The sequence below is a fragment of the Macaca nemestrina genome, chromosome 16 (assembly GCF_043159975.1).
Source record: "Macaca nemestrina isolate mMacNem1 chromosome 16, mMacNem.hap1, whole genome shotgun sequence".
NCBI lineage: Eukaryota > Metazoa > Chordata > Mammalia > Primates > Cercopithecidae > Macaca > Macaca nemestrina.
In genome coordinates, this window is record NC_092140.1 from 93677946 (window position 1) to 93690813 (window position 12868).

A 12868-nucleotide genomic window follows, 5' to 3' on the forward strand; every position below is an offset into this window, starting at 1 on the left:
ATGTTTACATGATACACATTTTAACCATGAGAACATAAATATGTTGAAAATAAAAGGAAAAATTTTATCATGCAAACAATAGCTAAAACAAAACTGATATGGCTACATTAATATCAAGCAAAGTAGATTAAAAATATTCATAAAGATACCAAGTGACATTTTAAATTACAAACCATATCACTTCATCATAAACATATAACAATCCTAAACTGTATGTTTCAAAGTATATAAAATAACTTCTCCATCTATCATTAGTACTTTCTATCCTGCTTTTCCTTTTTTTCACTGCATTGTTCACAATCTGACATTATATATTAATTTTTTTTTCTTTTTTTTTTGCTTATTCACCCACCTCTAATATAATGAAAGTACCACAAAAGCAGGGACTTATTCTGTCTTGATCACACTTTATCCTCCGCAAAACTGAGTAAAATTTTTGAGTGCCTGGCACATAGTAGGCACTTAATAAATGTTTGCCAAATGAATAAAACTGCGACTGGCAACTTATTTATTTAGTGCTTATTTTTAAAGTTTATATTATACATTTATTTGGTTCAGTTACGCAATTATTTAACTTAATACTTAAAAAACCTCTGTCCGCCAACATTTTGCATGAGAAGTTTAAACAAAAGGTTTGGAAAAAGTTACTGAGACGTGTTTCCACTTCATGAAACAAAGGCTCCAAAATTAAAAATCATCAAATGTGCCTTTCTCCATTTAGTATTTAAATATATATGTTGATTTACATAAACAAAATAATACACTCATATTAACTTTCATGTTTATTCAACTTCACAGAAATCTAAAAATGTGTCTGAAAATTGGTTATCTATTTAAATATCAATTGTTCATTATAGTGACATAATACTATGTGGTGGCAGAGATATGCCTAATTTAAACAAATTCTTAAATTCCTGACATTCTTACAAGTGGACAAAATGAAATCTTAAAAATCAAACTTACAAGTTATAAGAAGATACAGAAAGTAATTTAACCTTTAATACCTGGAATAAGTTTTACAGCCACATTTGTAATTTACATATACAGTGGAGATCACTGAAAAAGCTTCCTGTTGCACTGCAGCAAGACATTTTATTATAATGTGGATTAAACAAATTTGCTACAGAGTGCAGCAAGATAACCTCACTGAGGAATAAGATTTTCATAATGGAGCTTGTTACAGGGAGTTAAATATTTTCTTAATGTTATACAGTACATATTTTCAAAACGAACATTATCACTGAATAGTCTGCTAACAATTGTTAGCAATTAATGTTTTATACACAATTTTATTGTAAAGTATGTGGCTTCTATAAATGTTAGTACATGAAATGTTAATACATGAAATGTTAAGTTTAAACGTAAGATAATCCCCTAAGATGGAGACTCGAGACATCAAAACTGTGATTATTGCACCTATTTCTCTACCAAAAAAAAGAAAAAGAAAAATTTACATCGTAATCCACCCAAAAAAAGAACAGACAGGTTGTAAAATTACAGACTCATTGGCATTGAACATAACAAAATCTACAATGAACATTTTTTTGTGAACTGCTGTACAGCATTACAAAAATGTGCAACGAAATTTGGTTAACTATGATCATGCAAATAAAAATCCTTCACAATCATTTTTTCGTATGTTTTATAAAATGTTCTTAATGATATATTTCCATAAACATTTCCGGTGCAATTTAATCAATGACAAAAATACAAAGCTATTCCTTATTCTTTATGTTATAGATTTTAAAACATGCCTTTGTACTGCTGAAACAGAAATTATGTGTTTGGGAAAACCGAGCTAAGGAACCATTTCAAAACCAATGTATCTTGATCCAACCTGAGCTGCTTTTGATATATGACAGCCTCTCATAATTACTGGTGTCAGTATTGTTGTAAATGAAGAATAGTTAAATATGGAGAGATTAAGACACAATTCAAAACACTTTTTAAAAAATAAATGGCTGTTTCATAAACACGAACAAATCTTTAAAAGAAAAATAATCATATCAACTGCAGTATACATTGGCAAATAGTAAAATGTCATTTTCCAAAATAGTAGCTTCTTTATTATATGCCCCATCTATTATAACCAATCTTGGAAATATACCTTAAACATAATGGTGTATCATATGAAAATGTTCCACTATTCAATGTGATAAATTTAATAAGTTAGAATATGATTTTTATTTTCCTCTGGTGTTAACCATGAAAAAACATAACAGCACCTAAAATACTAAAATGAATTTAGGTAAGCATTAAGTAGTAACCTACATGTTTTGGTTCAAAATACAGTTTATACAACTGTACAAAGGATACCGCCTTAAGTAATTTATTTCTGTATTTTGCAGATTACAATGAAGGAAAAAAAAGACCTGCTCTAAATCCAAATAAATTTCCACTTCTCCCAATCTGGACAAAGTGGAATTTCATTCAAAGTTCACAAGACTGTGACAACTACAGTAGCTGATATAGTTGGATATACCACTTCTACCCTGCCCCACCCCCCCAGAAACAATTTTTTGGCTCCAAAATAAAGTACAATAATAAACTCTTGATGAAAAACTATGTTATGGGGCAATCTATCATAGACTATGGCTAAATATGAATTTACAGAAAAGAGCACATCCCATTTTCAGCACTTTTTTTCATAAACATGCAACTCACTATAAAATACAAAACACTTGGCTTTCAAGAACAGCTTTATAAAGACACACTGCATCAATAAAATTTTTTCTTTCTGATTAACTTTACACTGTTATGGAGAACTGGAATTTTTCTAATGTGTATATATCAGGTTTTATATTATAGTGTAATTTGCGTTTTTTGAACATAATGTTCAAGAGGAAATATCTATACACAATAACATTCTAGACTATTAAAAACTCATTCAAATTACAGAATTTTATTGATACAGTAGATTAATAAAAACTGAAAGGATGATAAAATGGGATAAAGAATTCAGTACATTATTTTATAACACACTCTTTAAAATTAAAATACTTTAAATCTTTCTTCTTAAAATTTTCATTGCCATGAAAGGCCAGAAAATTCTGGGACCAATCAATACTGAGGTGTAGAGTAATCCAAGAACTTCAGGACTATTTCACAATTTGCATGGTTGTCCTCCTATCAGAGGCATCGTTCCGGTGTAATGGCAAACAATTAGCACCTCTGAAGATTAAGGGTGCCCAGGAGTAAACACTAGGTAAGATAAACAAGGGGAAGAGACCATTTAACTCTCCAACAAATAGTGACATCAAGAAAATGACACCAATTGTTGAAAAAAAATTTTTTCACAGTAAAATTGCAGAGAATACAAATACAAACACTGACAGATTACTGCTTAAGATCTATCCTAACAAATTCTTTTCAAATCAATAGATCCAATAAACAGTTGGGTACTGTCAGTTTAAAGCCGCAGATAAAAGCTATACAAGCACTTCAGAAGTCAGAAACATTAAAAAAAGAAAAAAGATATTTACAAGTTTCTTCTTTATGTCTACACAGCCATCGCACATTACACTTTCACAAGACTCCATAGTCAAGGTTATCATGCGTATGGCTAAAGCATGTGACCACAAATTGTATGGGGTCACCAAAGTAAGGTCCAACTGTCCACTCTTCAGCAGTCCCATTTTGTGCATCAAAGGCTTTATTCAGCCTCAAGTTTGACCAAAAAAAAAAAAAAAAAAGATTTTTCCAAAGCTTTCACAGAGAAAGTTATTAATTACATTTGTTCATCGTCGTTCCCTTTTAGCACTTCGCCGCCGTACCTTAAAAGGAAAGTCATCAGATGCTTAATTAAAATGGGTATATGTGCATAAGATATGCAGTAATCATTTTTAACCAATCTTTATTCTCGTTTGTTCCTGATTTTCTTTGCTTTCCTTTCCCTGAAACTTTTTTATCCTTACTTTCTGCTCTGGCATCACATATTCAGAGGGTTCTATAATATTTGAACCCTTACGTGCTCACAGACTTTCCCAGAACAGCAGAAGAAAAAAACTATTTTACTTTTCTATCACAGAAGTCAATGTCTACAGAAAGAAAAATAACTCAAACAGATTAATCATCTTTCTACTTATGTTTCCTGTGGTAAATGAAAACATTTCACATTTATGAACTTACATTATCTTTCTGGGAAAGTAGTTACTGAGTTTGAATCTTAACAATTATCAATACAGTAAAATAACCTAAAATTCAAACATATTATCATTTACTGGCAGGCACTAATGAAAGCATAAAACTTTAGTTCAAAAAATGTCAATATTAACAATAGGAATATAAAAAAGGGTTTTAATTTACTATGTAGTTTTCTCTGGTGAAGACATCAATCGTTACTGACTCTTCAGCCTTCCTTACTTTGATGTCCCCCCAAAACCCTTTAAGAAACAAGCCAAATTAATTTGAGACCACAATTAAGCATATTTTCCTGTGTACTTAACTCACTTATTCACAAACATGAATCCTGGTACAGATAGGAGTTCTGATTCCATTAAATATGACAGAACAGTAGAGACCAATTCTGAGACTTGATTACAGAACTTGGGTTTCTCAAACAAAGATGGGAGAAGAGCTTCTACTTAAATGTATTATATTTTTTCATAAAAGAAATATCTGAGTTGTATTAACCGGTAAAGTTATTTATTTATTACTTTGAAAGTCAAGAAGTGCTGGGTGCAGCAGCTCATGCCTGTAATCCCAGCACTTTGGAGGCCGAGGCAGGAAGATCACTTGAGGTCAGGAGTTCGAGACCAGTCTGACCAACATGGTAAAATTCTGTCTCTACTAAAAATACAAAAACTAGTCAGGCATGGTAGCACTGGCCTGTAATCTCAACTACTTTGGAGGCTGAGGCAGGAGAATTGCTTGAATCTGGGAGGCGGAGGTTGCAGTGAGCCCAAATCGTGTGCCACTGCACTCCAGCCTGGGCCAGAGTGAGACTCTGTCTCAAAAACAAAAACAAAAAAGTCAGGAAGTAACACATCCCTACTTTGCAAAATAAGTATGTATTACCAATTTTATGAATTCTCATTCAGCTCAAACTTCAATTTCAAAGGCTGATTTTATTCTGTGTAACTAACTTCTAATTTCTATTATGAAACCCAAATAGAAATACCAAACAGAGAGTTGTAAAATATAAACAGTAGTATACTTAATGTGTATCAGTGCCCTAAAATCAAGGTACAACTTAAACGCTTGAAGTGTCAATATCAGAATGCTATACATTCAGTTCAGACTTGACATTTACATTCTCACTAAGCTACACCTATTTGCTTAGTTTCGGGTTTCCATAAGAGATGTTCTCCATTATCCAACCTGGTAGATGAAACGATGCTATAAACTAATGAAGAAAAATATATAAATACTTAGAATTAGACAAGTACTAAATGATCTAACCAAACATTTACTGTTTTTATATACCACACCACTCAAAGAAACTTTGAACACATACATTTACTGTAGAAACTTCCTCCTCCTCTGTTTCTTCCTGTGGAATATCATCATTGACAGGAGAGCTACCCTGAAACACATCTACTTCTTCACTTGAATCATTTTCCTTAGTAGCTGCTTGTTTGGAGCGTCCTACACGGCTAGAGTAAAACACATGTAAAATACAATGAACGTTCCAATCTTTCAGTAGATTACCTCGTTAGAAGAAATGCTTCAAGTATTTCATCAATTGTCATATCATGTTTACCCTCAATTACTTTATGAGACAAGAACATTTCTTTAATATTCTGAATCCTACACTAGCATTCAATCACAGAATCTTACAAATTATCTACCAAGTAACTGGTAGATAAAAAAAAGTGACTGAAAACATACGATAAAGGAATTCAAAACATAACTCAAAGTCTTTTCCTTTCATCTTTCCTAATGCAGTAAAAGGCATCTATGTCTACTGAGCTGCTCAAAGCAGAAAGGGATTTTGCTTTGAATATAGGGTACCGGTCTTTGGCCTTACAGATTCTTACAGAGATCTCAAATTCATTCACTTCTCTCCACATCTCCATTGCTACCACCTAACTCAAACCATTCCCATCTCTTATCTCTTTACAAAGTTATCTTTTAAAAGTACAAGACAGATGATGTCACTGCCACTACAGAGCTCCCCACTGAGCTGAGAATAATTTGTAAACCTCCTTAACACAGTATACAAGGAACAGTAGATGGTCCATGCCTACCTGTTCGTTCTCATCTCTTTCTGCTCCCCAACTCCCCACAACTACAATTCAGCAAACCCTTGCCTTCCTTTAGCTTTCTGATTTTGCCAAGATTTTTCTCACTTCAGAAACTTCAAATACAGTGTTCTTGCCACCTGTTCTCTGCCTGTCTAGCCCCTACTATTCTCAAGATATCAACTCATTGTTACTTTTAAAGAAAAAGCTTCCTCACTCCATTAGATGGTAGAAGACAAGAACCACGAACCCATGAAAACAAGAACCATGTCTGTTTTGTGTCCCTAGCACCTAGTACTCTCTGAAACACAGGAGGCATCAAAAAATATGTAATAGAACCATCTAATCAAATGGATCCCTCTTGATAAATATTTACTTTTTAAAATTAGTAACATAACTTATCACTTCTATAAGCAATCCAAAATGTGCATTTTTTAACTCATGCTCAAACCAAACAATTTTTCTACTTGGTTTGGTTTTTCGGGATTAATGAAACTATAGAAATTACATGAAACATAATGACAATCTTTTTCAATTTCATTGATGTCAGAACAAGAAAAAGAAACAAATCCTGACATACGTTATTATGTTATATCTAGCTCTAGAAAGAGCTTCCCAGTGAAAGGAAGATAGGCTTCCAAGACAGACTACAGAATCTTTTTCTGTATCAATTTTTTTTTTTTAAAGAAATACTTATTTGGTTTAGAATATTCACAGGACTTGTGTAATTTTAGGAGAGCACAATAATCATTTAAACCCTGAATTTCATGATGTCCAAATATAAACAAACTAAAATTATGAGGTTTGTTATTTCCTTGTTACATCATTCATGTGAATTTTATTAAATAAAGGATTCCTTAAGAATCCTTTGTTTAGAAATACTGATTTCCTTTGGTTGAATCCAAACACATTTATAAAGCTGCCACAAAAAATGTACTTACCTTTACTTTTAACCTGATAGAAAAATTACATGGAAGATGGCATGAAGTACTGGCTAGACACCCAGGCAACTTTTCCTCTTCCTGTGGAATACACAGGAATAGGAAAATCTCTAAGATAATTGAGTATTTAACGACAGTATGTTGGCAACTCTGAAAAGTCAAGCCACTGATATAATTATGTATGGGTGGGATTGCTCTCAGAAAAAGTGTGCTAAATTTCCGACTAATAGAAGACATGCTACTTTATTTCCACTCACATAACTGAGGAGAAAAAATACTGTCAAATCTACAAATTATAGCACTGATATTCTTATGACACTAAAATTTGGGGTACACATTGTTACTATACCTCTCTTATAAATGTGTTTGTGTGAACATCTAAAACTATATACATGTTGATGTAGATACACGAACTGGATTAGAAAACAAACAAAACCAAGATATCAAACACTTGAGACCAACATGTGATAATTTGTATGGATATAATTTTTAAAAAACAGTACCTGTTACTTTCCTACTACAAGTTCAAAGAATAAAAACAGAAGCATAGACCTGTTTTCTTTCATTTAAAAGAAAAGGTGCTAATGAGAAACATTAAAAAAAATGGTTTTGTGGAATGACGAGGCAACCTGGTCAATGTGTGATTATTTAAAAATATCTTATCATTTCTTTAGATATCATAAAGTCTGTATAGGAAATAATATGCTATTTGGTATCCACTTATAAAGATTTGCCTACACCTGTAAAAATGTACAAGATAGTTTATTGAGATATCAGTCACTCAGGTAAGTTTATAAAAATTTTATCTTACCTAGTGTAATGGGGCTAAATATATGGAATTTAAATATAGCAATATGTATGTTTACAAATTTAGGAACTTTTGAAATTGGTTTGAAATTTAATATTCACAACTTACACATTTTTTTTTGGTTGTGATGGTGATGGCGTTTTTGATGGTCTTCCTCGTCCTTTCTGTGGTGTGGATTGTGTGGATTCAATTGCACTAGATTCAGGAGATTCTGCTCTGCTTTGGGAAGACCCAAATGTGGATAGCATCAAATTATGATTTATAATATAGTAACGAAATAGATGCAGTTTAGAGTTACACATGCTTACCTCTGCTGTGCTCTCCTTGACACTCGGTGCTGTTTGCTTTTGGACTTCTGTTCTGTATTTCCACTTTGTCTTTCTTCTTCTTCCTCCTCCTCTGGTGCTGGAAGTCCAGATTTTTTTTTGCTTCCTTTTTTAGAAGTTTTCAATGTTGGCTCTTCTTTTGGTGTACTTCCACCAAGAGGTTTTGGTGGTCGGCCTCTCTTACCCTTTTTTGGTGGACTATTCTGTTCATCTTCATTTTCTAATATATCTTCTTTGAGCCTCTTTTCCTCAGGCCACTGCTGTTCATCAGATTCTGAAGCCGTATGGCCTCTTTTCCGACCTCGCTGACTGCCTTTAGGTTTCTGTTCCTGTACCAACTTAGTCAAGTCATCCATACCTAATTTCTCCTCCTGTTCTGTGACGGGTGTTTTTTTCCTGCCTCTAGGCTTCTCCAATTCAGACTAGAGGAAAAAAAAAATTCACAATTTATGGTTATGAAATTGTGAGTATATATATTTTGAGGAAACAAAAAAATGTTATCTACTGTTGTCCCAAACATGTACCTAAAATATACAGCTCTTAAATACACCAGAACTGTATTTATTTGCTTTTATTATAGTTTTTAATTTGAAAAACTTACCTGAGGTAAAAGGGTACATTTTCACTCTTACTTTTAAGTTGGAGTGTCTTCAAAGGAAACCTCTCAAGATCAGTATCTTATTATATTATAAATTTTAGTGAAGAGCTATCTCATTAAAAAGAGCATTATAAATTCAGTGCTTGGTCCTAAATGACAACTGTACTAAAGTATCTGTTTTGATAGTCAATTTAAGTAATTCTAATTTTACCACACAGTGCATAAGACATAAAATATTAACTATATGACATACTTACAACATCATAAAAGAAGTATTATTTTACAAATGGAGGTTGCAAGATATAAAAGGTAAACATATTCATCATTTATTATAAATTTTGGAAACACTTCTGAATTACAGATACTGCTTCTTTCTAGGTTTAACTAACAACAGAAACAACAAAAAACCAATGGCTTTCACATTTAAAATAAAATCCTAGTCTATATTCAGAGAATCTATATGTGAACCAGCGTGAAGGCTGAAGAAATTCTCCGAAGACCCAACAATAATTTGTATGTATGAACACTTACAATACAAAGTTGATTTCCAAAAATCTGCAACAATTTATATTTTCAAACATCACTGAAAAGAAAACAACAAAAACTATCAAATTGTCTGTAACTTTTTCTAACTTTAAATTGAGTTTCCTATGTGTGAACTGCATAATTACATCCTTGGTATTGTGTCCTTTGCCAACTTTGATTACTGGGGTGTTAGTGGGTTTTCTCTATATTCTTCTATGCTTTTGTGTATGCCTCTATGCTTACTTTTAAGTGTTATTTCTTTATTATTATTATTATTTTATTTTTGAGACGAAGTCTCGCTCTGTTGCCCAGGTTGGAGTGTGATGGCGTGATCTTTGCTCACTGCAAGCTCTACCTTCCAGGTTCACGCCATTCTCCTGTCTCAGCCTCCTCCCAAGTAGCTGGGACTACAGGTATCCGCCTCCATGCCTGGCTTTTCTTTTTTCTTTTTTTTTTTTTTTGAGACGGAGACTCGCTCTGTCACCCAGGCTGGAGTGCAGTGGGGCAATTTCGGCTCACTGCAACCTCTGCCTCCCAGGATCAAGCGATTCTCCTGCCTCAGCCTCCTGAGTAGCTGGGACTAGAGGGCATGTGCCACCATCCGCAGCTAATTTTTGTATTTTTAGCAGAGATGGCGTTTCGCTGTGCTGGCCAGGCTGGTCTCAAACTCTTAACCCGAAGTGATCCACCTGCCTCAGCCTCCCAAAGTTTGCTGGCATTACAGGCGTCACTGCACCTGGCCTTTAAGTGTTATTTCTTATTTGCTTTGGACTGAATTGTGACCCCCATAACAAAAAAAAAAAAAGTATGTTGAAGCTCTAATCCCAATGTGACCCTATTTGGAGACAAGGCCTTTGGGAGTATTTGGTTGAGATGAGGTCATGAGGTGGGACCCGCAAGATGAGATTAGTGTCCTTAGAAGAAGAAATACCAGTGAGTGAGCTTGGGTGCCTTTCTTCTTCCCCCCGCCCCACACCTCTCATGTGAGGACACAGGAGAAGGTGGCATCTGTAACCCAGGAAGACAGCCCTCATCAGGAACCAAATCTGCTGGCACCTTGATCTTGTACTTCCAGCCTCCAGAACTGTAAGAAAATACATTTCTGTTGTTTAAGCTACCCAGTCTGTGGTATTTTATAATGGCAGCTTGAGCTGACTAAGACACTATTGTATATTGTTTTAGAATAGAATGTGAGGTGAGATTCTAAACTGGATTCTCCACTCCCAAAGACACATTCAACCATTTCAGAATCAATGATTTGTAGTGCTTCCTTTATTTTGTATGTTTTGAACAAGAAGAATATTTACGGGCTATCATAACAGAAGCACAGTATTTTACTAAGTATAATTATGTGTCTGGTAGGGCTGAACCTACCTATATTTCTCCTCCTTTTATATCTATTTATTCCTCCACATAGACTTGAAACAAAATCATGCTGGAATTTTACAATTATATATTCACTTGGAAAAAACTGTCATCCTTTTTTACTCCTATTTCCTAAACAGGAACATGGCCTATCTTCTCTCTCTTCAAGTCTTCCAGTTTTGAGATTTTCTACATATAGGTCCTCCCTATCTCAGTTTTGAGATTTTCTACATGTAGGTACTCCCTATTTCTTTTTAAGGTTATATTTAAATCTATGAATCTGTCAATCAATCAATCAATCAAAGTTTGTTGTTGCAGTGGTTCTTGTGATAAAGAAAATAATCCCTTTTCCCCTAAATGTACATCTGATACAAAGCAAAATTATCAGAGTAATGTTAGTTACAAACAAAAATATATACACAGGTAAGGATAGATTTTCAATTGCTTGTTTTATTTTTCTAAGATTACAAAACTAACAATTCGTCAAACATTCTAGAGCAATTCTAAAAAACAGTGGTGACAGCAGGTTGTTTTGTTTCTGATTTTTAAAAAGAATGCTTCAAGTATTTTGCCTTTAGGAAGAACGGCATTGACTACTGATTTAAAATAGACAAAACTTTTAGTACATTAAAGATGTATCCTTCTGGTACTAGTTTACTAAAAGTTCGTATTTGTCAAGAACGGATTTTAAGTTTTATTTATGTCCTCTAGGCATGATCTGAAATTATTTGTTTTTGGTTTTCCCTTTGGTTTATTTAATATATTATTATATTAAAAGATTTGGTAACATTAAGCTATCCTCATATTCTACGGAGACGGGAAGATCTATACATGACTGGATTTAGTTTGTTTTTTTTATTTAGAGTTTTGTGCACAAATTAAAAATTAACTGTTACTCAAAGATGAGAAGGTAAAAGAAATGTTAAATCAGAACTAAATTTAAAATGTTACTTCTTGTTTTAATTGCTACAATTCTTTTTGATGTCCAAAGATGTAAAAAGGAAGATGATTTCCTTTATGCTTTGGAAAAGGTTGGTGGTAAAAAGAAAACCCAATGTCTACTTTCTTGAGAATACTAATCTAGTTTCCTAAAGCACCACTACTTCTCATTTCTTTTTCATTTTGCATTGCACTGTTTTAAGAACAGAGGGAGTACAAAATTGAGGTTAGAAGCAAAAGATAGGGAAAATATGTTATTTATAAAGCTAAATATTTAAATACAAACGTATATGGAAAATAATTCCTTTGCCATAAAATTTCAATGTGAACCTGGTAACAAGCAAATGAGACCATGCTCTTTGATTATAATCCACTGGTCTTTAAATTCAATTTGTGTCTCATAATGCTCATCTGAGGGCACTTCAGTCAAAACTAGCTTATTAATAAGATTCTCCTAGCACCTCTAAAACTGGACCTAACGTTACACATTATCCATGCCACAACAAATAGCAAAAGGCCTCCACTGCAATCATACTAATAGATCTCAAGAGCTCAAAAATTCAAAACTGTTCTATGAAAAATAGAGTAGACTTTGCTCTGTACTATCCCAAAAGGTAAAAGTATACGTAAAATTTATAGGGTAACAGAATATTAAGAATAAAAACCATGTTTCCCAACTTTTAGGGGATGGGAACACTAAGGGTATAAGTGTAGTACACTATAGGTGTGGGTATGAGTGGCCTAGTTGACTTTTCCAACAAATGAAATACATCATGAGCTCTCTGCTTAAAGCATTCTCAACATGGTGACCAGCTCTCATCACTAATAAAGGAATTTCTGCACTAAGTGAGAACTAAGAAGACATAATACCTTGTCCAATTCAAGAATTTTCTTCTGTAAATCCAGATAACAAGACTCTTTTCAAACTAAATGATCAATTCTTAATTTTGCTCATGTGAAATTTTTAAAGCACCAATAAACATCATAACTTACAGTAAATATAGTGAGAATTCAGTAAAATTTTAGATAATTCTTTCTCGGCCGGGTGGTGTGGCTCAAGCCTGTAATCCCAGCACTTTGGGAGGCCAAGGCGGGTGGATCACCTGACGTCAGGTGTTTGCGACCAGCCTGGCCAACATGGTGAAAGCCCGCCTTTAAAAATACAAAAATTGGCCATGCATGCT

The 12868-nt window shown here is 33.5% G+C and overlaps 1 protein-coding gene across 5 annotated transcripts in view; it reads right to left on the minus strand.

Annotated features, from left to right (window-relative positions):
* Positions 1 to 248: 248 nt before the first annotated feature.
* The window catches only part of LOC139359138 (PDS5 cohesin associated factor B), a 189756-nt gene continuing 177136 nt past the window's right edge, over positions 249 to 12868 (minus strand). For 3 of the 5 annotated variants that reach the window (XM_071081480.1, XM_071081477.1, XM_071081478.1), the window contains exons 32-35: positions 8240 to 8679; positions 8040 to 8150; positions 5456 to 5594; positions 3253 to 3773 (exon numbers count right to left, since the gene is read on the minus strand). In XM_071081480.1, the coding sequence (XP_070937581.1) occupies positions 3738 to 3773; positions 5456 to 5594; positions 8040 to 8150; positions 8240 to 8679 (726 nt within the window). In that variant the 3' untranslated portion in view covers positions 3253 to 3737. Of the gene's footprint in view, positions 3774 to 5455; positions 5595 to 8039; positions 8151 to 8239; positions 8680 to 12868 lie in introns of all 5 variants that reach the window. The other 2 variants (XM_071081479.1, XM_071081481.1) reach the window with 2 other exon arrangements.